At 45.1% G+C, this 23,309-nt stretch overlaps 1 protein-coding gene across 3 annotated transcripts in view; it reads left to right on the top strand.

The window, feature by feature from the left end:
- Hecw2 (HECT, C2 and WW domain containing E3 ubiquitin protein ligase 2) overlaps positions 1 to 23,309 on the top strand; it is a 337,940-nt gene that overhangs the window by 280,070 nt on the left and 34,561 nt on the right. For all 3 annotated transcript variants that reach the window (XM_087902401.1, XM_087902402.1, XM_087902403.1), the window contains 4 exons: positions 1,771 to 1,854; positions 5,772 to 5,881; positions 16,643 to 16,763; positions 18,203 to 18,316. In XM_087902401.1, coding sequence (XP_087758527.1) covers positions 1,771 to 1,854; positions 5,772 to 5,881; positions 16,643 to 16,763; positions 18,203 to 18,316 — 429 coding nt within the window. The remainder of the gene's footprint in view (positions 1 to 1,770; positions 1,855 to 5,771; positions 5,882 to 16,642; positions 16,764 to 18,202; positions 18,317 to 23,309) is intronic.

The raw sequence follows: 23,309 nt of genomic DNA, 5'->3' as shown, positions 1-23,309 counted from the left end.
CTGGGGAGATAAAGCGCATATTTGCTAGAGATAGCTCCAAGATCAAAGCATGGCTTTATCGGCCCTTACATGGGACTTCTTAGGAAGTCTTCGTTTTTCTACAAAACAATTTTTCTAATTTCGATTTTTCTTTAAAAAGAATCTAATCCCTAGATCTCTTGTAAAAGAATTCACCAGATAATAGGCCTTGATTTCCATCATGTGCTTCCAAATCTGATACTAACACTCGTGGGCTCCATCCTTCCCGGTTCTGATCTGCAAGGCGGAGCGATTTTACAGAGAACTGGGTGTCACGTGCATATCTCTTGAAAATGAATGTCCAAGTTCCATGTCTTCGTAGTCTCTTGTTGACTATACAGGACAGAAAAGAAAAGTTTCTAAAGGCAAGAAAAGTCAGGTGCCTCCGGTACTAAGAATGTAAAATAGATCTAGCCAGAGGACACTAGGGCCTGAACCCTGTCCCCTCACCCTGAATGCAACGCGGCCGAAGGGAAGACAGTTTCTACATCTTTGGGGACTCTTCATCTGAACACCCCTTACCTTCCACACCGCGCCTTTCAGCTCTGTTGAGAATCTTAATTAGGCTACTTGACTCTTAGGGACCTAAGATGCAGTAGAACTGGTGAAGCCCGGTGCTCTACAGATCAGAACCGAAGCTAGAAGAGTAAGCAGAGGTGCATCCATTTTATGCTGCGGTTCTCAGAATGCCTTGTCCTTAGCACCCAGAGCGGCTTTCACCCTCCATCAAAGGAAACGGCTTCAGGGCCATGGCTTGCACTTTTATTTTCCCCTCCTCTTATACATTGCAATGGTGTGCTCTGAAATATCACCAGATAAGTCAGAGAAAGAACAAGAAAAAGTTTGATTGGTACAACCAAAGGTGTCACCGCATGTATGTATGGTCAGATAATGAATGGGAGAAATCACATGTCAGTGTAGTGTGTGCACTGTATTAGAGCTCCCGCACAAGGCCTTGTATGTTCCAGCCAAGCACTCAACCACGGACCTGCAGCCCCACCCACAGCGTTGTGTCTGGCGTGTGAGGTCTGTTTCCATTTGCACTTTACACACACAATCTGCTTGACGAGTCTTCCTAGCTAAGAACGCGTCACTATTTAAAACAACCGTCTTCTTTTTTAACCAAGCTTACAAGCACGGGCGCTGTCTGTTTCCAAGTATGACAAGTGCTTGGCCCATGTCACTTGTGGGTTCATCTTCGGGAAAGTCGGTGGATATCCCTCCACAACACGTCTGCAATGGCAGGAGAAAAATCCGGGTGCTTGCTTTCAGAAGGGCAGGGGATCCCCCTTTAGAAGTGTTGCTTAGATTCAAACTCACAGGTGGCCTTAGCTCAGAACGGGGACCGGTTTTACCAGCTGGGAGCAGCACTGTCTATCTATAATGATGCTTAGGCAGCAGAGTGTCCGAAGCAATAGAACAACTATATTCTATAATAATAGTAATAGAATAGGGCCCTTTCATTATATGTTTTGTTTTGTCCTTTTTGTTTGTTTTCCTTGTGGTGCTAAGAATGAATTCAGGGCCTCCTGCATGCTAGGCAAAGACTATACCACCTCAATCAAGTCCCACAATGTTCTACTCAAAAGCAACGACTATGTCTGTTGTGGATTTGTATCCCCAAGGTTCCATAACACAGTGCCATTTGATAGGAACCCAAAATGCGATGGCCGTGATAGAAGACGTGGTCATCCAAAACGTTACACCCCGGAGCCTGACACATCCATTCGCACTGTTTCCTTGCCCCCACAGGGAGAAGATCCAGTTTATCCGGACTGAAGGGACCCCTGGGTTGGTTCGGCTCTCCAGCGACGCGGACCTCGTCATGCTCCTGAGGTAGGGGCCGTTGGGACTGCAGGGGACAGTCTCCCGCTTTTAGAAAATAATGTGCCAGGGTTGGCAGCCTAAAGACATCTCCTTTCTCCTCAAAGTCTAAGGAAATCATCGCGCTGAAGACTTAAGATGCAGCTTTCCGAAGGTTTCATTTCCAGTGACACCTGATAGCCACCCCGAGGCTTGCTGATTCATGTTTCGCAGCACTAGAAAAGGGGAAGGTTATAAAGACAAATCAAATGTCCCGCTCAACGAGCGGAGCCGGGGGTAGCCATATAAGCTTGTGCAGCTCGCCCCTCAATGCATAGCAGAGGTCATGTCTCTATTTCTTTCCACTTTCTTCTTCTTCTTCTTTTTCTTCTTCTTCTTCTTCTTCTTCTTCTTCTTCTTCTTCTTCTTCTTCTTCTTCTTCTTCTTCTTCTTCTTCTCCTCCTCCTCCTCCTCCTCCTCCTCCTCCTCCTCCTCCTCCTCCTCCTCCTCCTCCTTCTCCTCCTCCTCCTCAGAATGTGCTCTGCCTCCTTTGGCTAGATTTTAGGCGTAGCCTATTTACTTTACGGTTTTGAGAGTTTGGGTTGGGGAATAGTGCTTCATGGAACGGACCCGTTTTTTTGTTTTCTTTCATGGTGGTTAAATCGAGTTTGGTTTTAAATTGTAGAGGTCTTGGCGAGGGCAGCTGTCAAAACTTCCTCATGATTGGCATCGTCCCCCAAGCAGAGGCGAATCACAGCTAAAGCCAAGTTTGTAGGACCCACTGGTTGGAAGCTGCCCTGGAGGCCTCCCTAGGATCAAGGGCAGCTATGAGGAGCTGGCCACTCAGGCAATGTTCTTTATCCCTGAGTGCTAAAGGCCGCCAGGAGTTGGGATTTTCATTTGTTTGTGTGGTTTGGTTTTGACTTGGGTTTTTCGTTGGGTTTTTTTTCCCCCCATTTATTTTGACCCTGACTCTGATTCTCTCGCACCTAGTATTTGTTCCCATCTTTCTTACTAGTTCTTTGCTGCTGTTGAAGGAAGATTCCCATGGGACAATCACTTCCCCAAAGTGTTTCTCCTCCCTTGACTCTGAAGACTCTTGGGGACAGGGTGTCGCTTCTCGATCTAGCCGGAGACCCTTCTAACCAAGCCGTACTGAACTAGTTCTGAAAATCGTCCAGCCCCCCAGATAGTCAGACTGTCTCTGAGAAGGTCAGCAACAGGAGAGACAGACAAGGAAGCAAGCAACTTAAGACAATACAGGCTTTAATTTGGGAGAAAGACCCTCTAGCGGGAATCCCTAAGAGTGGGAAGCCATTGCACACAAGCTGGGCTCAGTTACAGGGCGGAAGGGGAAACGGGCAAGGAGGTTGAAAAGTTTCCCTTGGCCTGAAATCATCCCTTACTAGGAGTGAACTTAGGTGAGTAGTGAGTAAAGGAATGTCAGGTGATGGATAAACATCACAGCCGCCATTAGCACGGGTCTGCAGGGGGGCAGGGGCAGGAATTAAGAAAATACCTCTGGAATTCGGATTACCATGTTCTCACTGACACCAAACCAAAAGCTTTTCAAAATGGTGTGACCACGGCTCACCGTTTTATTCTCCATCTCTCTTTAGTTAAGTAATCTTTAGGTCGTGTGGTCTTAACTATTTTAGTTAATTATAGTAAAATATTTGTACATTGTTGAAGATGTCTACACGAATTTCTTATATACTGCCTGGTTGAATTGGAAGTTTTAAAAAATCTCACGAGTAAAGAGCAAGACTACATCGTATTTTTTTTAATTTTATGGTTTATTTAACTTTATTTTATGTGCATTGGTGTGAATGTGTCAGATCCCCTGCAACTGGATCTTCAGACAGTTGTGAGCTACCATGTGGGTGCTGGGAATTGAACCCGGGTCCTCTGGAAGAACAGTCAGTGCTCTTAACCACTGAGCCATATCTCCAGCCCCTACTACATCATGTTTTGCTTGAGAAAATAAGCACGTTCACTGAAACTAAACGGCCTTTGAAGAAGTTGGAGAATTTGCTCACACATAATTCTATAGTTTGGACATGTTATGCACTCAATTCTAGATCATTTCATTTGAGTTATCGAATGTATTTATTAATAGTATACACTGGTACAATATACTATTTTTAATTGCCTAATAAATAATATTCTCTACTTATTGGAAATGTGGGGTTTTAGTTCTTTGCACACGAAAGAGTATACTTGCTGCATACTTACTGGGTGTGTCTGTGTCTCGTTGGGGTTTTACTTCTTAGAGGGAAGGATCAGTCCTGGCACAAATGTACTTGATTATCAGTAAGTCACAGTGTGAGACTGTGTTGCGTTGGCACAATATTCAAATCAAATTGAACCTATTTTAAGGTATTTTTCTGTGACTATTATAAAATATTGTAAAAATTTAAACACCTTTGTTGAATTTGCTATTGATTATTCATTTCCTATATTCAATTATTATTATTATTATCATATATTAGTTATTCCAGCGACTAATTTCATTAACAATGTTCCATTATCAGAATTCACATAGGAAGTAGTAGGTGAATTTGAACATACAAAAATTTTCAAGTTGTATAACAAAAGCTGTCCCAAGTAAAGGCGTGAAAAACGTAGCAAGCGGAAAGGGTGATTTTGGAACAGATAACAAGCAGGTGAAGGATAACTTTCATTTAGCAGATCTCTGTGAGTTCGAGACCAGCCTGGTCTACAAACGCTAGTTCCAGGACAGGCTCCAGAGCTACAGAGAAACCCTGTCTCGAAAAACCAAAAAAAAAAAAAAAAAAAAAAAAAAAAAAAGATGGCATCTCACAGGGTTTGAAGAGTGTGGTTCATACAGGTGTGGGAAGGTGCAGGTGACCAAAAGCTGAAGTTTTGTACAATGAGCCACTGTTTGACATGACATTTGTAGACCCCCAAAAAGTCTGATGATGCCCAGGGAGGCTGAGGCACTCTCGCGTTACCTGGCTTGAGGAGACCGAAGTTTCTGCTGAGACAACGTCTCTGGCACACAAATTGGCAACATCTTGTACAATTAAAGATGCTAAAAACATTTTTGTATTTTTAAGAATTATGTATCTATTTTTACATGTCTGAGAAATTTTGCTTGTGTGGTGTGTGTGTGCGTGTGCGCGCGCACCTTGTATGTGTATACTGTCTGCAGAGGCTGGGAGACAGCACCATTGGTTATTAAAAGCAAGCAGTCAGGGTGTCTTAGTTAGGGTTTCTATTCTTAGGAAGAGACACCATGACTATGCCAACGCTTTTGAAGGAAAAGCATTTAATTGGGGTGGCTTACCTTTTCAGAGGTTCGGTTCATTGTTATCATGAGGCAGCATGGTGGCATGCAGGCAGACATGGTGCTGGGGTGGGATACATTTTGATCTGTGGGCAACAGGAAGTAATCTGAGACACTGGGCAGCTTCTTGAGCCCAGGAGACTTGGATGCCTGCTCCCACAGAGACACACTTCCTCCAACAAGGCCACACCTACTTCAACAAAGTCACATCCCACTCCCTGTGAGCTTATGGGGGGCAATTATACTCAAACTACCACATGGGAAAAGGGTAAATATTTTTCAAAAAAATTAGGGATAAATAAGCTAGTATGTTTATTGAATGGCCTAAGACACAGCCAGCAAAAGAGATATCCTAGACTCGTACGTATCCACACAGATATCAGACTACAATAATATTGTTGATTGAGGGAGGTGGGTAAAACTCAAGCATAGGAAAGACAGAGGACATTTAAAATGCATACAGCAAAATTATGTTTTACCTGTGTATGGCTGTTTCTAGGTGTGAAACTGTGGAAGGAAATTACCTGCTAAATCAAGGAAAGCAAGAGGCTCCACAGGGTCCTTCCTCTTCCTCCCCGTGGATGCGGTTTCCTCGGCCTCTTTAGCTAATGTCTGTCTTCTATTTCGTGTCTTTCCCCAGCTTGTTTGAGGAAGAGATAATGTCCTATGTGCCTCCACATGCCTTACTCCACCCCAGCTACTGTCAGTCCCCGCGAGGCTCCCCTGTGTCATCTCCCCAGAACTCACCAGGTGAGTCTGCCTACAGCACGTGGGAATTCTCTGAGGAGCACAAGCAGGGGTTGCTCCGCCTGCCTACAGGTACACACTGCGTGGCATTTGCTGCCTTTTTAAGGAACTGGCTTCCTTGTGAGTTCGTTGGTAAATGTTAGTGTAACGTAAGATGCGTTCTTGGAAGACTTTCTTGGAACCCAAGCCTGCAAATAATGACGCCTTTGGCTTAGGCTTATCCCCAGCTTGCTCTTGTAACTCAAATTAACATGCTTCTAGTAATCTGTGTTCTGCCACGTGGCTTTTACCTTTTCTCAGGACAGCAAGTCCCACTTCCTCTGAGTCTGGTTAGCGGATCTTCACAGTGTGCACAAATATTCTGCAGCAGTATAATACATCCTGCTGTAGAATTTGCTTTTCATTTTGCCGTCTAATGCCTAATGTGTCTTGGAAAATACTAGGCACAAAATACTGGTTGAGCTCTTTTGACTTAAAAAAAAAAAAGTTTGGTTGAGGCCAGGTGGTGGTGGCGCACACCTTTAATCCCAGCACTCAGGAGGCAGCGGCAGAGGCAAACTCTGTGAGTTTGAGGCCAGCCTGGTCTACAAGAGCTAGTTCCAGGACAGACTCCAAAGCTACAGAGAAACTCTGTCTCGAGAAAACAAAAACAAAAACAAGCAAAAAAAAAAAAAAAAAACGTTTGGGTTGAGGGTACAGTTTTGATAGACAACGAAGACCAATGTCTCCACTCTCAAGAAATAATACAGAATTTAAATTATTTGCTATAATGGACTTGGACATTTTCCTCCTGTTGTATGAGATGGTGTGGGGGAGATGAATGGACAGATGGAATGTTCTGATAAGTGAAAATGTATCTGAACTCTGTTGGTAAGAGACGGATCTGAATTAAGGGGTCGTAAACGGCTGGGTGAGCAGATGATAGACGTGGAACTTGGCAGAAGTGAATTTTTAGGGAAGGCGGCCACCATGTTGACAGATTATCAACTGTATCTTTAGCGTAGGCACTGTTGCTCAGACGTCTGTAGAATTGAAAGCGATTTCAGTCGAAGTCCAGACTTCAGGTGTGCCCGAAAGCTACGGCGCTCTTTCATGTGTGACACGTGTTCTCACACGGCGCTCCAATAGGAAAGCTGCCGTCTAATTGAACGCCGCGAACAGGAAAAGCCCTATTAACTCATCCACGTAATGCAGATTTATTGAGCATCCAACTCTGAGCCAAGCACCGAGCCAGACCATGGTGGTTTAGAGATGCATGGCGTGGTCTCTGCTTCTGAAGGGCTCATGGTGAGGTAGTGAGTCAGCAGCGGAGACTCTGAAGCCCAGTGGGCGATGCTGTCGTGGTGAGGCATCTGGGAACACAGGTGTGGGAACAGTTGTCCAGGGAAGATTAAGGTGTCAGGTGTGGGGCAGCTTTGAAGGACGGGTGAGTGACTAGAAATTTGCCAGGCAGGGCTGAGAATTTCACTGGGCGATAGTATACTTGCTTAGCTCTGGGATTGGTCCCTCGCACTGGCTGTGTGGAAGGGGTGGGCAGGGAAACAAAAATCTGGAGAACTAGAAGTTTCCCAGATGAACCAAAGACAGAGGGACGTTCTGGCTAGACGGGTGAGCTCGCGCTGAGCATGGACAGGGTGATGCTGAGAAGAAAGAGCAGCCGTGGGAGGCAGTTCTCAAGATTCACGCTGGAAATCCAGGCCAGATTGGGGTCCAAAGCCAGGCCACTGGGATGGATGGTACATGAAAGAACTCCACCGTCTGACACTCCAGCTAGGGGTAAAGGTGTAGGGGGGACGTCAGGATTCACGGCTGGCCTCAGTGAGTTCTTTTATCAATGGAGAGCCTTTGGGACGGTGTGTCTCCTGCCAGAACTTTGAGTTTCCTTTTGTAATAAAAATGGATATAGTTATAATCACCTCACTTTTTTTTTTTGGTGGCAGCACCGCAAATATCCAGTAAACATTAATATTTTTTCTTTCTTTCTGAAAATATGTACACCAGTACGCTTTGTCCCTCCATGGGCCATTCATTACTGGCACATATGAGTCCATGTTTTCTTGACTTGCTAGCTTGGCTGTTTTCGGCGTCGAATCATCTGGAGAGGTCTTCGTCTTCAATAAGATGCTTGGTAAAGCTGTCAGCGGACTGTCTATTGTGTCTTGTTGTTTTATGATGAAGCAAGTGGAGCCGTGTGGGATTCATTCACGGCAGCTACATCTCCATTTTTCTAGGCCTTTTCCAAGGTTCTTCTTCCCTAGGAAAAACGTAGACCTCTGCCCCCCGAGTCTGTCCTCTGAGCCCTCACACAGGCACGCTCTTTGAGTCCGCCTGAGTGTCCTCTCGTCCTGCGCAGACATTCCACATGGTGACAGACCGCATGTCTTCTTTGAGCATCCCAGATGCACCCAAATAATTGGTGGCAGTAATCGAGTGTGTTCTGGAAACTCGGGGTTAAACATTTTCCAGTGACATGTGTAATCCGGCCATATCTAAATTGCTAGCGGTGTTTGCGGTGGTTTTAATTTGCAGGAAAAAAATCGTCTCCATATTCTCGGCAGCTCTGTCCCAGCGGGCTTGGTTTGATGTTGAGATGGGACGCACTGCCTGATAGGAGTGGAGGCAACCGTAAGTGACGTCCGATGAGCAGAGCCAGGCCTCACTAACCTCGTTCCCCTGTGGAGGAATCTCTGTTTCTGAGAGTGGCTTCTGCTCCTACCAGGCCCTTTGCTGGCTGTGGAAAAAAATCAACATTTCAAAAATAACTTTTTAAGTGGCCTGGTCCCATTCATGTGACTAGAATTTCGCCCGTGTTAGTGGTTTGAGAATGGGATTGTGAAAATTATGACAATAATAAATTTTAACACTCTTCGCTCTGAGTGCCCAGGAACCTGGTAATCTTTCCATATTTTTCCTCATCCCGAGCACATTTGCATGTCTTTTCGAGAGGGGCTTTGGAAACTCTGACTCACTGCTTGCTGCAGCTGTGAGAGTGTTCACCTAAAACTCGTCAAAATTTTGGAATGCGAAGGCTTATTTTTCTAGGGCCATTATAACGCCAGTCCAACCTCAGCTGCGTCCGAAGGAAAGGATCTCTGCAAACACCGTCTGGTTTGCTGTGCCCAATAGGAAACCAGCAAGTTTGCCTAGGGGCACATCTCTAGGAATGTAAATGCAATGGCACCTGATTTGTCTACCATTTTGGAGATTTACTTTCTGGTCTGCATTTTCCAGGAGGCTAAAACTAGGTGTCAATGGCACGAGAATTTATTTAGCACCACATTTATTGAGATTCTTCATGTGTATTATTTTTCTTCTTGTTTTCATATTTGTGGCACACGGAGGTGCTACACGGTGTGCGTTAAGGGGTCATTGGGTCTGAATGTGGTTCACGACTGTGGTGGCTTCACCGGAACTGAAGCAGTTGGAGCAACAAGCATTGTGAGGTCACTGGACTCACGGCCTTGAGGAGCCTCCTGGGTCTTCATCAGGGTTGCCTCAATGGAATAGATCATGAGAGGGTTTATTTTCCCCCAAAGGAAATAAATTTCTTCTCATGAATTTTTGAATATTACTGGCCATGGATGTTACCTTCTCCTCTTGGAGACATTTCTGTCTGTTCCTCCCTAACCCATTGTTGACCAAGTTTCCTGTCCCACCTGGTCCCGCAGTTGTTCAGTTCCAAAGAATCACACAGAGGTCTATCTTAGTTATAAACTGATTGGCCTATTAGCTCAGGCTTCTTATTAACTCTTATAACTTCATATTAGCCCATAATTCTTGTCTGTGTTAGCCATGTGGCTTGGTACCTTTTTTTGGCGAGGCAGTCAGATCTTGGCTTGCTCTGTGTCTGGCTTCCTCTATGTCTGGGTGATGACTGCAAACTGAATCTTGCCTCTTCCCAGAATTTTCCTGTTCTCAATGCCCCGCCTATACTTCCTGCCTGGCAACTGGCCAATCAGCATTTTATTAAACAAGTACAAGAAACAAATCTTTACAGGGTACAACCATTGTCCCACAGCAACCCTCCTCAGTCTCTTCCCCCTCTGCTCAGTACTGTTATAATACGACTATTATTTTTATCATTTTTTTATTCTTTGGAGGTTTTATACATTCATATAGTATATATTGATAAATAACCACCAGTACTATCTTCTGACTGTCCCTCCTACCCTCACCCACCTCCCTCTGAGTTTCATGTCCTCTTTTTATTCTGTGTTATTAATAACCCCCTGAATCCAGTTAGTGTAGATAGTTCATTTTTTATTAATCTTCATTGTCCTCACCCCTGGTACTGCCAGGATAGGGTGTCTATTATTGGCGTACCCTTCAGCGGTCCCTTTTTAATATGTTACTTCTTGGCCAAGCTTAAAAAACCACAGTTCTCAATCTGTTTCCAGTAAATGGTAGGAGCCAAGCCTAATGGCCGAGATCCACAATCCCAGCTACTTGAGAGGCAAGTTAAAGTTCTGCCTCCCAAGTGAGTTCTAGGGTAACCTGGGCAACTTAGTGAGATCTTGTCAAAATAAAAACAGAAAAGTAAGCTGAGTGTACAGCTAGGTGATAGATTACTCGTCTGACAACTGCATGAAACCCCACATTTAATCCCCAGAATCCTCCCCCAAAAAGAAAAAAAAAAAGGAAAATTAAGTAGTATGTATAGGAATATCTACAGATCTAAGGCTTTTGCTACTCTTGAAAAATAGGCACTAGATATGAGGACTTACATATTATGTTTCATCTAAACTATGCCCAGGGTGCTCCCCCTCTAAGAACATTCCACTGTGCTCCAGATAAGGCTGTCTGGGCATCGTTGTGATGCTCATTGGCTTGTTCTGTGCTACTAATGGGGAATTGTGGTGACATATTTGTACACTGTGTGAAGACTTGATTGGTGAAATCAAAAGCTGAATGGCCAATAGCTAGGTAGGAGAGGATAAGTGAACTTCCTGGGAGAGAGAGGAAGAGGAGGAGGAATCTAGGCCCAGAATTCACCAGCAGATGAACAAGTCGGACATACTGTTCACAATGGCAGATCTTAGATGACTAGAAACAGGCTAATTATATTATAAGGACTAGTTGGGGCCAAGCCTACACTAAAGGCCAAGCTTTCATTATTAATAAGAAGTCCTCATGTCATTATTTGGGGGCTGGTGATCCAAAGGTAGTTCAACAAGAAAGCTTGCTATAAAGGGATTGAGGGAAAAGTGTGTGTGTGTGTGTGTGTGTGTGTGTGTGTGTGTGTGTGTGTGTGTGAAAGAAACCAAGGAAGAAGTGAGCCTCTAAGATGTGCTAGGACCGAAGCCTAGAGTTCTGTAGTCAAGGTTCAACTCCGTTCAGAGAAGAGCATAAATTCAACCGGATTCCAGGATCTAGACGCAGAAAGCCACAGACTTCTCCAGAATTGGATGCCGACATTTTTCTAGTGTCATCTGAGATAGTCTGTCAGATAGAGTTTTATAGTTGGTAACTATGCGGTGTTGGACGGAAAACATACAGAGAGGGTACGAGAGTTCTTCAGATCTACCTAGCAGTGACGGAGAAAAACAGCCGCAAAAGCCGTTACTAAAAACACATGTTCCCGCACATATTTAACATAGTACTCATCATCCACGAAGTCCGTTCTCCACGGAATCACTTGCTAGAAGCAACCAGCCTTTTCCCATGCAGTTCCCTTTGGTAAGACTATGAAAGAGCTGAGAGAAAGGGCCTTCGGGTGCAGTTGTGGTTACCATACGTTTCTCTCAGCTCAGCCTTCCAAGAACATTTTTTTGGTTTCTAGAACCAAAATAACCGCATTCTTTCCCGGGAAGCTCTTGGCAGTTGAGCCTGATTTGTATTAATTATATGACAGCTGGTTTGGGGAACGGTGGCTCATATCTAGAATCCCAGATTGGGGAAGGGGGGAGGCAGGACGATTTGGTGTTTTTCAAGTCCCAGGCCAACCTGGGCTATATAGCAAGACCTTGCTACCCTACTTCTCAAAATACTTTCACCATGAGCAGACAGTTTTGTAAGTTATGTTAAATAATATAGTCAGTAAAATTTCTATTTTTCTTTTTGCATTTACTCTAATAACACTATCCTTTCCAAAAACAAAATTAACCCCTAAGAACTAATGTGGATAATATTTGCTCAAAACTATAGATGGTCAGGATTCTATTCATACTTTACAATGAGGAACGCAGCCTTACGGCCACCCCTGAAGTAACTCCCATGAAGCTCTAGTCTGTTTCCAACTTATAAGACTTAGTGCCCTGAGTCTGGCATCCATATTAGAGCCAGATTAACCTGGAATTATATATCTCTTCCATTATTAATTTTGTTGAAAAATCGTCCATGATCCATGACTTCTGTACTGAAGAACGACATCCTACCACTTAGACTCAGTGGCACGTCCACGCGGGGTCCTGTCCTTGTCTGTGTCACATTGTCTGCCTCCAGTCTGTTTCTCCTGGGTCCCTCAGACAGGTCTTCCCTGGACTTCCTAGCTCATCTCCTGGCTCACAAGACAATCCGTACTCTACTACTAACCTTTCACATCCTGCTTCAGACCCCTCTAAAAAGTCCCCACCTCCTGCTCGTGTGTGTTCCCCATCTCTGTTAATAAGTTTCTTAACTACAGGTTCTGAGCTCTGTGTGGTGGTGCATGCCTGTAATCCCAGCACTCATGCCCGGTTACAGAGTGAGTTTGTTCGTTTGGTTGGTTGGTTGGTTGGTTGGTTTGGTTTTATTGAGACAGGGTTTCTCTGTAGCTTTGGAGCCTGTCCTGGAACTAGCTCTTGTAGACCAGGCTAGCCTCAAAATCACGGAGATCCACCTGCCTCTGTCTCCCAAGTGCGGGGATTAAAGGCATGCGCCACCACCACCCGGCTACAGAGGGAGTTTGAAGCCAGCCTGGGCTACATGAGACTTGAAAACAAATATAGAAATTGACAAAGGCCAACAGAGCTTGCTGTTCGCTGTCATTTTAAGTGAATTATATGAGATTGTTTTTATAACAGAACTATTAGCAAAGGGATGCTCACCTTGAACCATCACTGTTACCTGGCTCTCTATGGTTAAGTCCCTGAGCTAGATTGTAAATGGAGGCGGAACTAACTTTTCATTTACCAGTATGGAGAGTGACGGGATGCGTGGTGGGACTTTCCAGGGCCTAGCTCAAGTTATACAGGCATAGTAATTACTTCTTAAAGTCGTCAGCCAAACGAATGATCTTTCTTTTCGAGGCTATAAAGAGTTTTCATTCAGTCTTTGAGCTTTATTTCCTGTTTCCCATCGACGACTCCTGTTGACACAAATTTGTTGTGGCTACTTTCTGGGCTTCTGGGCGACAGTGTAGAGCTCCTTGCAACTTTCTTGGGTTTCCTGAGTGGCCGAATGATGCGTCGTCTTGACCTCCATCCACCCAGCAGCAGCCCTGTGCTTCCACGGCTCCCGTCCGTCCGTTTGTGGAGCACACAGGCAGCCGCTGCCCGGTGTGAGCTACTGGACACCGCCCACACGTCTCACGGCTTTCTGTTGAGTGTGCTTTCTGTAAGCGATTCTTCGGCTTGGCTGCATTTTGGAATCATCTGGAGAGCTGTAGAAAACACAGAGGCCTGGATCCTGCCCCCACAGATTCTGATGTAGTGGTTTGGGGAGTGGCTTGCACTTTGGAATTTTTTAAAGTTCCCTCAGAGACTCTGACATGCACTCAAGAGCGAGTGTTGAGGATTCTCTTTTCTTTCCTGGATTTTGTAAGGTTGAGTTTATTTGTTTTCTTTATGACTTAGCTCTTAGCTCTTTGAAGGAAAGGTTTCTAACTCTGCAGACAGGCCTGCAGACTGGTCAGGAGCCAGCCTTGTGACTATCCCTCCCCGAAGCTCCAACATGTTTGCCTATGTGTTGAGGATGTATGTCCTAGCATGAACAGCCAGCACACAGAGGACTTCTTATGCTCGACACTGCACAGGGTCATGCATGCACCAACCTATCTCGTCCACAGGGATTAACTTATCTCTCGCGCAAACTCAGGAGCTCTCCTGTCCAGGGTCTGTGGAGAGTATCCGTGACTGTCGCATCCAACTCAACATTCACAAAGCGTCCTGTGTCCCTGACTACAAACATCACCCCGCCAGACACACTGCTTTTAGCATCCAAGAGACCTCGTCACATCCCAGATTCCTGTTCCTGGTGCAGGAGTTGGGCAGGAAGCTGCTTCCTCATTTTCTTCTGTCAGAGTGATGATGGAGACCTTATTGGCCCCTTCAGAGACTCTGTGTGAGGATTTCTCAAGACTCCCCCTGTGGAAAGTACCACAACATCCCCATTGGACAGCGGGTGCTTGTCTGACAACTATCATCATCATTAAGAAACGGTGTTACCATCAGAGCTTCCCCCCCCCCCCCCCCCGCTTTTCTACTGGTGCTAATTTGTATTTCGCATGCGCAGGGTTCCTCTGAGTCACCCGCACTCCTGACTAGTTCTTATCCCCTCAGGCCTCAGTTGCTGTATAAATGCCCAGCTGCTTCTCCGCCCTTCCATCCGTCCGTCCGTCCTCCTTCCTCTTTCCCACCCTACATCTGCCCTCCGCCCTCCGCTGAGAATTTCTCTAGCCAAGTCCCACTTTGGCATTCTTCCCTTTCCTTTCCTCAACAGTCTATGAAGGAGCCCCGCCCCCTACTCCCTAACGCCAGCGGCAGGATTTTTAAATCTCTCTTCTAACTGACTTCAGCCCTTGTCTCTCCAGGTTGCCCGCCATACTCCAGGTTGTGGAGTGTCCGCCGTAGCATCTGAACACACATTCAGTATTTAGCCCCGTTCTTCCTGCTGCGAACAAGAATAAAATTCAGTTTCTTTTCTAGTCACGAGTTTAGTGGGATTGAATCTTCTCCTTGTTGTGACCAAATACCAGACGTTAAGGAACTTAAGACAGGGCAGGTTTATTCGGGCTTATAGTGAGAGGGGATACATTCCTCTGTGTCGAGGTGGCAGGGGCAGGTGGTGGCTGTTTTTATTGATTGCATCCTCAATCAAAAGCAGAGATGAATCTCAGGTACGAAGCCCTCTTCTTTCTCCGCTGCTAGACCCCAGCCCCTGGAATGCTGACACTCACATTTAGGGTGGGTCCCCCCACCTCAATTAACCAGAGCTAGAAATTCCACCGCCACCTCCGGCATGCCCAGAGGTTTGTCTCCATGGTGATTCTAGATCCTATCCTCTTGGCAATTAACCACTTAGGCTCCAATTAAGCTCCTCCCTGAGGTCTTTTTCCACTGTGATCCCTACACACACACACACACACACACACACACACACACACACACACACACACACACACAAAACTTCTCTGTGACATTACCATTATCTCCTGTACCACCGGTCTCAAAGGCAAACACTAGGTGGTCGGATAGCCTGTACCACTGAGCGGATGCAAAGAAGTGGAGTCTGAGGAAGCAGCCTCCTCAAGGAGGCTCGAGCCAGTTGTAACATTTCTCATACCTTTCAAGAGAAAAACATGTGTTTCTTTTACTTGAAATTGCCTAATTTTTAAATGCTGGCAATGAATCTAGTCATCTGGTCTTTCTTTTTTTTTAATGTAGGGGGCGAACAAAGTAGACATTTGAGACTATAGTTTTATCCCCAGGGCTATAGTTTTATCTCCTCTCTTTTAGGGTTTGTATCCCTTCTAGTTTGAGACTTCATTATTTAATATGTTTTATTTCTGTCTTCTCAACCAGGACATCCATTGTTAACTATAACGCAAGACTAGCAGTCATAAATAACCATCCTAGCTAACTCATTTGTTAAAGAAATTTCTGCTAAGCAGGTTGGCTCAGACCTGTAATTGAAGCCTATAATTGAGGCACAGGCAGGAGGATGGAAAATTCAAGGCCAATCTAGGCAAGCTTCTGTCTCAACAGAACAAATAACAACACATGAAAAGAACATCTCATGGAACTCGAATGCTGTGTAAGGAGCGAGATAGTAATTTGCTTTCTGCTTCCTTTCATTGAGTTGGGAAATACTTCATGGAAGCAGCGGTGTTTGTGTCAAGTGTCTGTGCCTGAGTCCCCTGGTCATCGCCAGTCCAGCATCCCAACATGTCACCTAATCCCCTGGGACACACGGATTTTTCTGTCGAAAGAGGGAGAAACCGTGTTATGTTTACACCTTATTAATAATACTTTATTCATAATGAATGGTGTACTTTTAATCTATAGCTATTGACAGTACTCGACACATTGGAAATACAGCCAGTGCTAATACTGCTTATTCTTTATGCAGCTCCAAGATCTACATTCCTCCCACAATTCTGTTTTTCGATTAATCTTTTATCCTACAATATAAAATAAATGCAATTGTATTTCTAAGATTGTTCTTAAATATAATGCATATCTAAAAACACTTTCACCGGGCTCCGTGCGACTTCCTTTAGAGTTTCCATGATATGGCTTCTTCTACAAGCAAAGATATTCTGTCCTGACTAGTTATCCTTAGACATGAATAACTCTTTGACTCATTCTGGTTTGGATGGAAAAGGGGAACATATCTGAGAAACAGTGAGCTTATTTGGCTGTTTAAACAGGACCTTTATTCTCAGTCGAAAAAACGAGAATTTCCCCTAAGATCTTCCTTAGGCTATGCTAAGGCCTTTGCCGTTGGAGGGGGTGGAGGAGGGGTAATGCTTCGGTTTTCTTTGCTAACTTGTGGCAGTCTTTCGTGGTGTTGGGACGATGCTGGCACAGGGCATGGATCCAGGTTGTCCTTCTTTGGTTGCTACAGGTACTCAGCGTGCCAATGCCCGGGCTCCAGCCCCATACAAGAGAGATTTTGAAGCCAAACTGAGGAACTTTTACAGGAAGTTAGAAACAAAAGGATATGGACAAGGCCCGGGGAAATTAAAGTAAGTAGAAATGACGCAAACCACGTGGTTTATAGATGCATAGGTCGGAGCAGTTGTGAGTTTGAAAAATTGGGCGTCACATGAGTCTATTTTGGTGGGCATAATTATTTCAGAAATTGTAAATTATACTCTAATGATGCAAAATGTTCAGGAATTAAACACTAGTAAGCTTATGATTTTCAATCAAGCTAGGCCTATGTAAACCCATAGGCAAAATTCAAAATTGATGACTTTTTCTCTCTCTCTCTCTCTCTGCTGGCCTGATATTCATGAGATGTGTCATTATCACTATGTTTTATGCCACGTGTTACTAGTTCCGGGCCAACATGAGCACAGGATAATGACCAGCCCTATTTCGTTCTGTGAAACAAACAGAACCTGTCATGGACGCTGTGCCTGCCTCTTTAGCCACCTCCCTTGCTTGTCCAGAAATCTTCTCATCCCCGTGCGTACCTCTCTCCCGTCTTCCTACCTCTGTGTCCCCACTTGAGCTCACTGTCCCACCCTGTGAGAAGAGAGGGGAGGGACGGTCACCTTGTACCCTGAGTGCCCAGTGGGGGAACAGCCCCCATGCTCGCTGCCCCAGGCACAGGGATGTCGGCTTGGTCAGTTCCGCTTTCACGGACCTCCAAACACGTCGGCCTAACCCCGACTCCATATCTCTCTGAACTGCCTCTCTTGTGTTTGAATTACCAAGATCTTCCTAAGTTCAGGCTCCCTGCCATGTCCTCGCTGCTCTTGACATTAAGGGTGCGTCGATCGCTGCAGAAGATGGCTTCCCTTGTCGTCATCACTGGAGATTGTCACAAGCGTCACCCGTTTTTCTCTACCCCTTAGGGAGTCTCAAGAGTCACTAAATATTTAAAATCAAGTATAAGTATAATTGTAAACGCTTTTGCTTGACAGCACGCACACACACGCACACACACACACACACACACACACACACACACACACACACCCTCCTGGTTCTCACTGGGCATGAGTAATTGAATTCCATGCTTAGGGGGCATGCCAACCTTAAAGAATTACCTCATAGTGCTGTTTTTTCTTTAGTAAGAGATCTCTGTCTCTCCCTCTCTCCCTCTCCCTTTACTACCCCCCCCCGTGTGTGTGTGTGTGTGTGTGTGTGTGTGTGTGTGTGTGTGTGTGTAATGACCACTTCCTTTCTGAGATCCATGTCTTGGCCATTCAGAAAGGAGTCATGGATTTTTTTTTTTACAGGTCCCGGGGTTTACCCATGAGTCTCTCAAGTAGCTTTTGCTCTTGCTGTGAAAGGGTTAAAGCCAGATGGGTACTCAAGTGCAGGTGGCAAGGGCATTAAAGCAGCTTCCCTCCTCACCTAGTCGATTGTGGCAAACAGAGATCATCCAGCAAGAAAGATAAGGCACGGGAAGCAATCTCTTAATGCCCTGTTCCTATTGCCTCTCCGCGGACAGGTTAATTATCCGACGGGACCACTTGCTGGAAGATGCTTTCAACCAGATCATGGGCTACTCCAGAAAAGACCTGCAGAGGAATAAGCTGTACGTCACCTTCGTTGGGGAAGAAGGGTAAGTAGAACAGAGAAGTGGTCTCTGCAACCCAGGCTGTGGCTACAGAGCGGATGTTTCTCCGCATCTGTGGTTCCCAGAACAGGAAGTTCTTCTGGCAGGAAGTGTTGGTCTCACATGCTTAAACATTTTTGTCCTTTTTTCCCCCCTCCACTTCCCCTGGTTTTTAAATCATTTGACATAGACGTTTGTTGTGTTTTTTTTTTAATTAAAATAACTATTACCTGTAATTCATTGTTTCAGTTAGAAGGTCAGTATGGTTGTTTTTCTTTTATCTATCCATCTTTTGAAGGGGAAAAGTGGAACTTTGACGGGGAGGGAACAGGAACTATGGTTGACATCTTGTTTTCCACCCCGGTGCATTGCGTAGGGTGTGTGTCACCTGTTAAATAAGCCCCCTAGTTCAGAACGATCCTGCCGCTCTGCCCGGAAGTGCCCACAGCAACAGCACCAATGCCTTTGCCCTGTTTCCCCCACCCCCAGTTCTCTTCCCGTGGGAGGGCAACACACCTCCCCGTCGAACCAGCTACTGTAAACAAACCATGCAACCTGACTCCTCCGTGAGTGTGCTCATCTAGATAAGGGTTGGGAAACAAAGGCCTGGGGCTCCCACACTTGAGTCCGCTGCACCCCAGGTAGACATAGCCTTTGTTAATGGGTTGCCTTAGACTGAAGCGTGCCTCCCTCCCAGGCCCCTCCTTCTTCCCACCTCAGGACCTAGTGCTTGCTCTGTAGCTTGTAGCTACTAGACACGTTCTAAAAAGGCCATGCCCAGCCTTAATACACGGGGAGGTGCCGGGTCTCACTGCAACTTGATATGCCTTATTTTATTGATACTCACGGGAGACCTGCCCTTTCCTGGATAGAGACTTGGAAGAGGTGGGGATTGGAAGGTGGGGTGGGGGTGGGAATTGGGAAGGGAGGGTGGGGCTGGGGAGCCTGCCACCAGGAGGAGGTAAAATAAATAGATGAATAGTTTTTAAAATGCCACCCAGTCATCCAAGCTCCGGTTGTGTTTGACACTGTCGGCACAGGTGTTTGTTTGTTGAGCAGCACTGAGGCGCTTGGAGCCTGGCAGATAAGCTACACCAGCTCTCTCGGGTATATCCCTAGCCCTTGTCTAGATTTTATTTTGAGAGAGGGTCTTAACAAAATGCTCAAGCCGGCCATGAGCCTAGCCCATAGCCCAGTGAGATCTCGACCATTGTACTTTTTCTGTCCCCACCGCCTTGTCACTGAGCTTTCCAGACCTGTGCTACCAAGCCCAGTCGTGCAGATCACATTAAGAACACTGCTCTGAGTCTTACCCGATAGTGAAGAAGGTTAAGGAACCATAGTAGTGATAGCCAACAGCTTCCCTCCTCCCCCAGCCCGGTATGTGTATGTGGTAAATGGCGGTTCAAAGCGCGTCATGACTGAACCTGACCGTGGAACTAGAGAACAGCAAAACGAAGCCCCAAGCCCAAACCTCAAGTCTTTCTCCTGATACCCTTGGACCAGACTGGGATTTAAGAAACATTCCTTGTCTTTCGTCTGCCCGTGTTCCGTTTTTTTCCCCGCCTTGGAATGCATTTTAGAATCCCAGATAGTGACTGAACACATGAAGTTCGGGCTTCGGCCTACCTGAGACTTCAGCCTTCCGTGACTAATGTTGCGAGTGTACTTGGAACCTGTGTTAGTCTGTTTAAAGACGCAGGTGCACGGTTGAAGACGGAGGCAAGTGTTGTTATTCTCCTCCCTGGTATGCAAGAGATGCCAAGCATTTCCTCACAGGATGAGTCTGGTTTGGACGAGAGGATTTTCTTCTCCCCGAACTCCAGCTGCCTTCTTTTATTATTAAACCACAGACTTTTTTTTTTCTGGACACATGATCTTGCTATGTGGCTCAGATTGGCCTTGAATGTTCAAGCAGAAATGGCCTCCGCCTCCAAAGAGCTGGGCACCGGGTCCACAGATGTCCATCAGCACTTCTGGCTTGGGCCACAGTTTGTCGAGATCTCAGGCAAACACTTCAGAAGCCCTAGCGGATGCGTTTGGATAGAACAGATGTTTGTCAGGTGTGATCATCCCGAGTGGTCCCTCACCATGTTCTGAATCGATGATATCCGTTCCAAGCACGGCTAGATTCCTTTCTGTTTGATGATCACTGGTGATCAAGTGCTTCCTGCCCCTGTCACTTGTCTACTTCCTATGACACCAGAGAGAGGACGCTTTGGGAGTAGTCTCAGTTGTCAACAGCAATCCCTTAATCTGCTCCTTCTCTGCATGGTATTGACATTGAGTTTCTGGACTCAGGCTCTATCATGAAAGTATCCTTTAGATAGGATGTAAAGATACAGGTCCCGTATTTCAGTTAGGGTACTGAGAATACATTGGCTGGCTTTGAATAATGAAAACAGTTCTGAAAAACACAGAAAGCTCAAAACTACATGAAAGTTAAAAAAATGAAAAGACTTTTCAAAGAGTGACTATCACATTAAAACATATTTCTCTCTGGGTTATAAAAAATGTTCACATTTTCCCATTGTATTTTGGAAATGGAACTTTTCTGTTTCTCCAGATTCAGTGCTGTCAAATTATTTATTTTTTTTTTAAGTTCTTTGAGTTTAAGCCTATTTTTTTGGCATTTAAAATAATGTCTGTTGTTTCAGACATTGGTTTCTAGTTTTTCTTCAGTGCCAAGTGTTGAGTCCAGGCCCGGGACAAGAAGTGTATACAAGATGGAGCCCGAAGTGCCTCCCAGTGCCTTCCATAAAGTAGGGAAGTTTGTCAACAGCTCAGGAGCCAACAGAGTCCCCAGTGGCCAAAGTGGGAATAATTTCAGCCACAAAGTGAATAAATAAGGAATATCGAACTGTCATTCCAAGTGATCGAATATATGATCACATGCGGAAATAGATGGGAGAAAGGAGAATCTCTCCCAGTATCTCAGGAGAATTTCACAAGTGTGACTTGGATAGTGACTGTTTCCCAAATACCACAGGAAGAATAAGGGGGCTGAGAAGCGAGTTGGCTTTGTTGAAGCAAGCCTGGCAAGCATTATCTCAGCCGTTAAGTCTTGTTGACAGTGTGTCCATCACATGAGAACAGCACTTTACCCAAACCCATAATCACAGTTCATCTACAGGAAAAACACGGGACAATTCCTAGTTGAGGGACATGATAAGAATATCTCACCAGTGTTCTCGGAAATCATGGAGGACATTGAACAAACGGAAGAACTTGAAAGATCGCTGGAGTCAAGAAGAGACTTGATTAAATGTAACGCTACTTCCCAGGTGACATTGCAGAGTAGCAGTGGAAAGTGAATGGACTCTGAATAAAGTAGGCATTGTGTTCATAGTTACATATCCGCATTGGTTCCTGAATACGACCGTTTATGACAGTCCCTGAACCAGGCTTTGTGAAAGAGTTTATTTCCAGGGAAATGGAGCCCCGAGTCACAGATCTGCCTGCCCAGCTTTCGAGGTCCTAGTAGGCTGAGAGACAGGGTGGCCTGAAGTGTGGAGAAAGGTTAAGTGAAAACAGGGTCCATTCCCTGCGCAACCACCCTCTTCACAGGCCCCAGGCTGAGGAAAAGCTTACCATCCATGTAATCCAAAATTATCAAATAAGGCACACTGCTGAGGTCCAAGTGAACCGGTGGTAGCTTCAGCTAGCTTGAGATACACAAACATGGCTTCAAGTTCCTGAAAAACAACTTAGGCAACCATTGCCTCAGGGGCAGTGTCTGTCAGCAGAGAGGATGATGGGAGCATATGGACTAGCTGTCTGGCTAGTCGGTGATAGTTCTGGTGAAGCTCGAGGCCTTATCTAGAGTTCCCATCAGATGTATTGATGAGGAATGTTCTATACTGAGTAGAGATATTCATAATGGCTATGCAAGAACACGTTGCCCTGTCTTTTCTTATAATTCAAAAAATTCTAAAATAATAGGTTTAGCCAATGAAAACATTTGGTCAGGATTTGGAGAGGTTTAGCCAATGTTTCTTTTTTGAGTTTTCTGGTTGCCTTACTGTTAGAGGCTGAGTTCCCTGGGATTATTTTCAGTATAGGCCTCTGTCATCAGAGTTAATTTTTGAGAAGTCTAAATTAATACTAATATTGGCATTCAAAGAGTATTATTTTGTGTCAACTTTATGTTAGCCATGAGGGAACAATACTTTGCAGTTTTTGTGGATACTATCTCAATGATATTTCTAATCTGACATCAGTCAGTCTGGCTTTGCCAACGCATAAAGGGTAGTGAATTTGCTTTTAATAAATTAATAAAAACCGTATGTACCTGTCTTCCAAAAAGGCATGGATTAGCGACTTCCCAGAACCAATAGCTATGCCTCGTGCTGTATGTTTACATATAGCTGAAACACAGTGTATAGATTGTTCCAGAAGTAATGAGTCTCTAGGATAATACAGATGCTATTTGATGTAGAATTAATCCCAGATTACTGGAAATGCCTGTTTTCAGTTTCAAAAACACAGAAATCCTCCTCGGGCCTATAAATGTGGATGCATTCGAATAAAAATAAGTTTCTTTTTTCCCTGAAGCGATTCTTTGTGCTAGCCTTGGCTTCGTACAGAACGTAGATGGATTCTAAGCGCTGTCTCGTGGTATAGTCAGGGAGCTGCGTTCCAGGCACTGAATCTCTACCGAGATTAGCATGGCTACGGTGTCTCAAAGTTAGGGCAGGGGAGGACCTCTGTGGCAGAATTACCAAAAGCAGTCACCCTGCTCAAAGGTGAGGAGAAATGGTTTGTCGCCCATTTCTGAGGAGCTCTAGTCTGCCTGGGAGTTGCTTATGAAATGGAGGAAACCAGAAGCAGTGGATATACTATATATTCTTCTTCGGTGTATTGTTTTTGCTAATTTAAAGTCCTAGCAACCAAAGCTCATGTGGTATCAGAGTTCAGGTAGAATCTGATAAGGCGTTCAGGCCATGACCTAAGACCTAGTACTCCCAGCTGAAGAAATAATGTCCTAGACAGTTCTGAT

Source organism: Myodes glareolus, chromosome 27 (genome assembly GCF_982192425.1).
Source record: "Myodes glareolus chromosome 27, mMyoGla1.1, whole genome shotgun sequence".
In the NCBI taxonomy this organism is placed as follows: domain Eukaryota; kingdom Metazoa; phylum Chordata; class Mammalia; order Rodentia; family Cricetidae; genus Myodes; species Myodes glareolus.
This window is presented reverse-complemented; position numbering and strand designations above follow the sequence as displayed.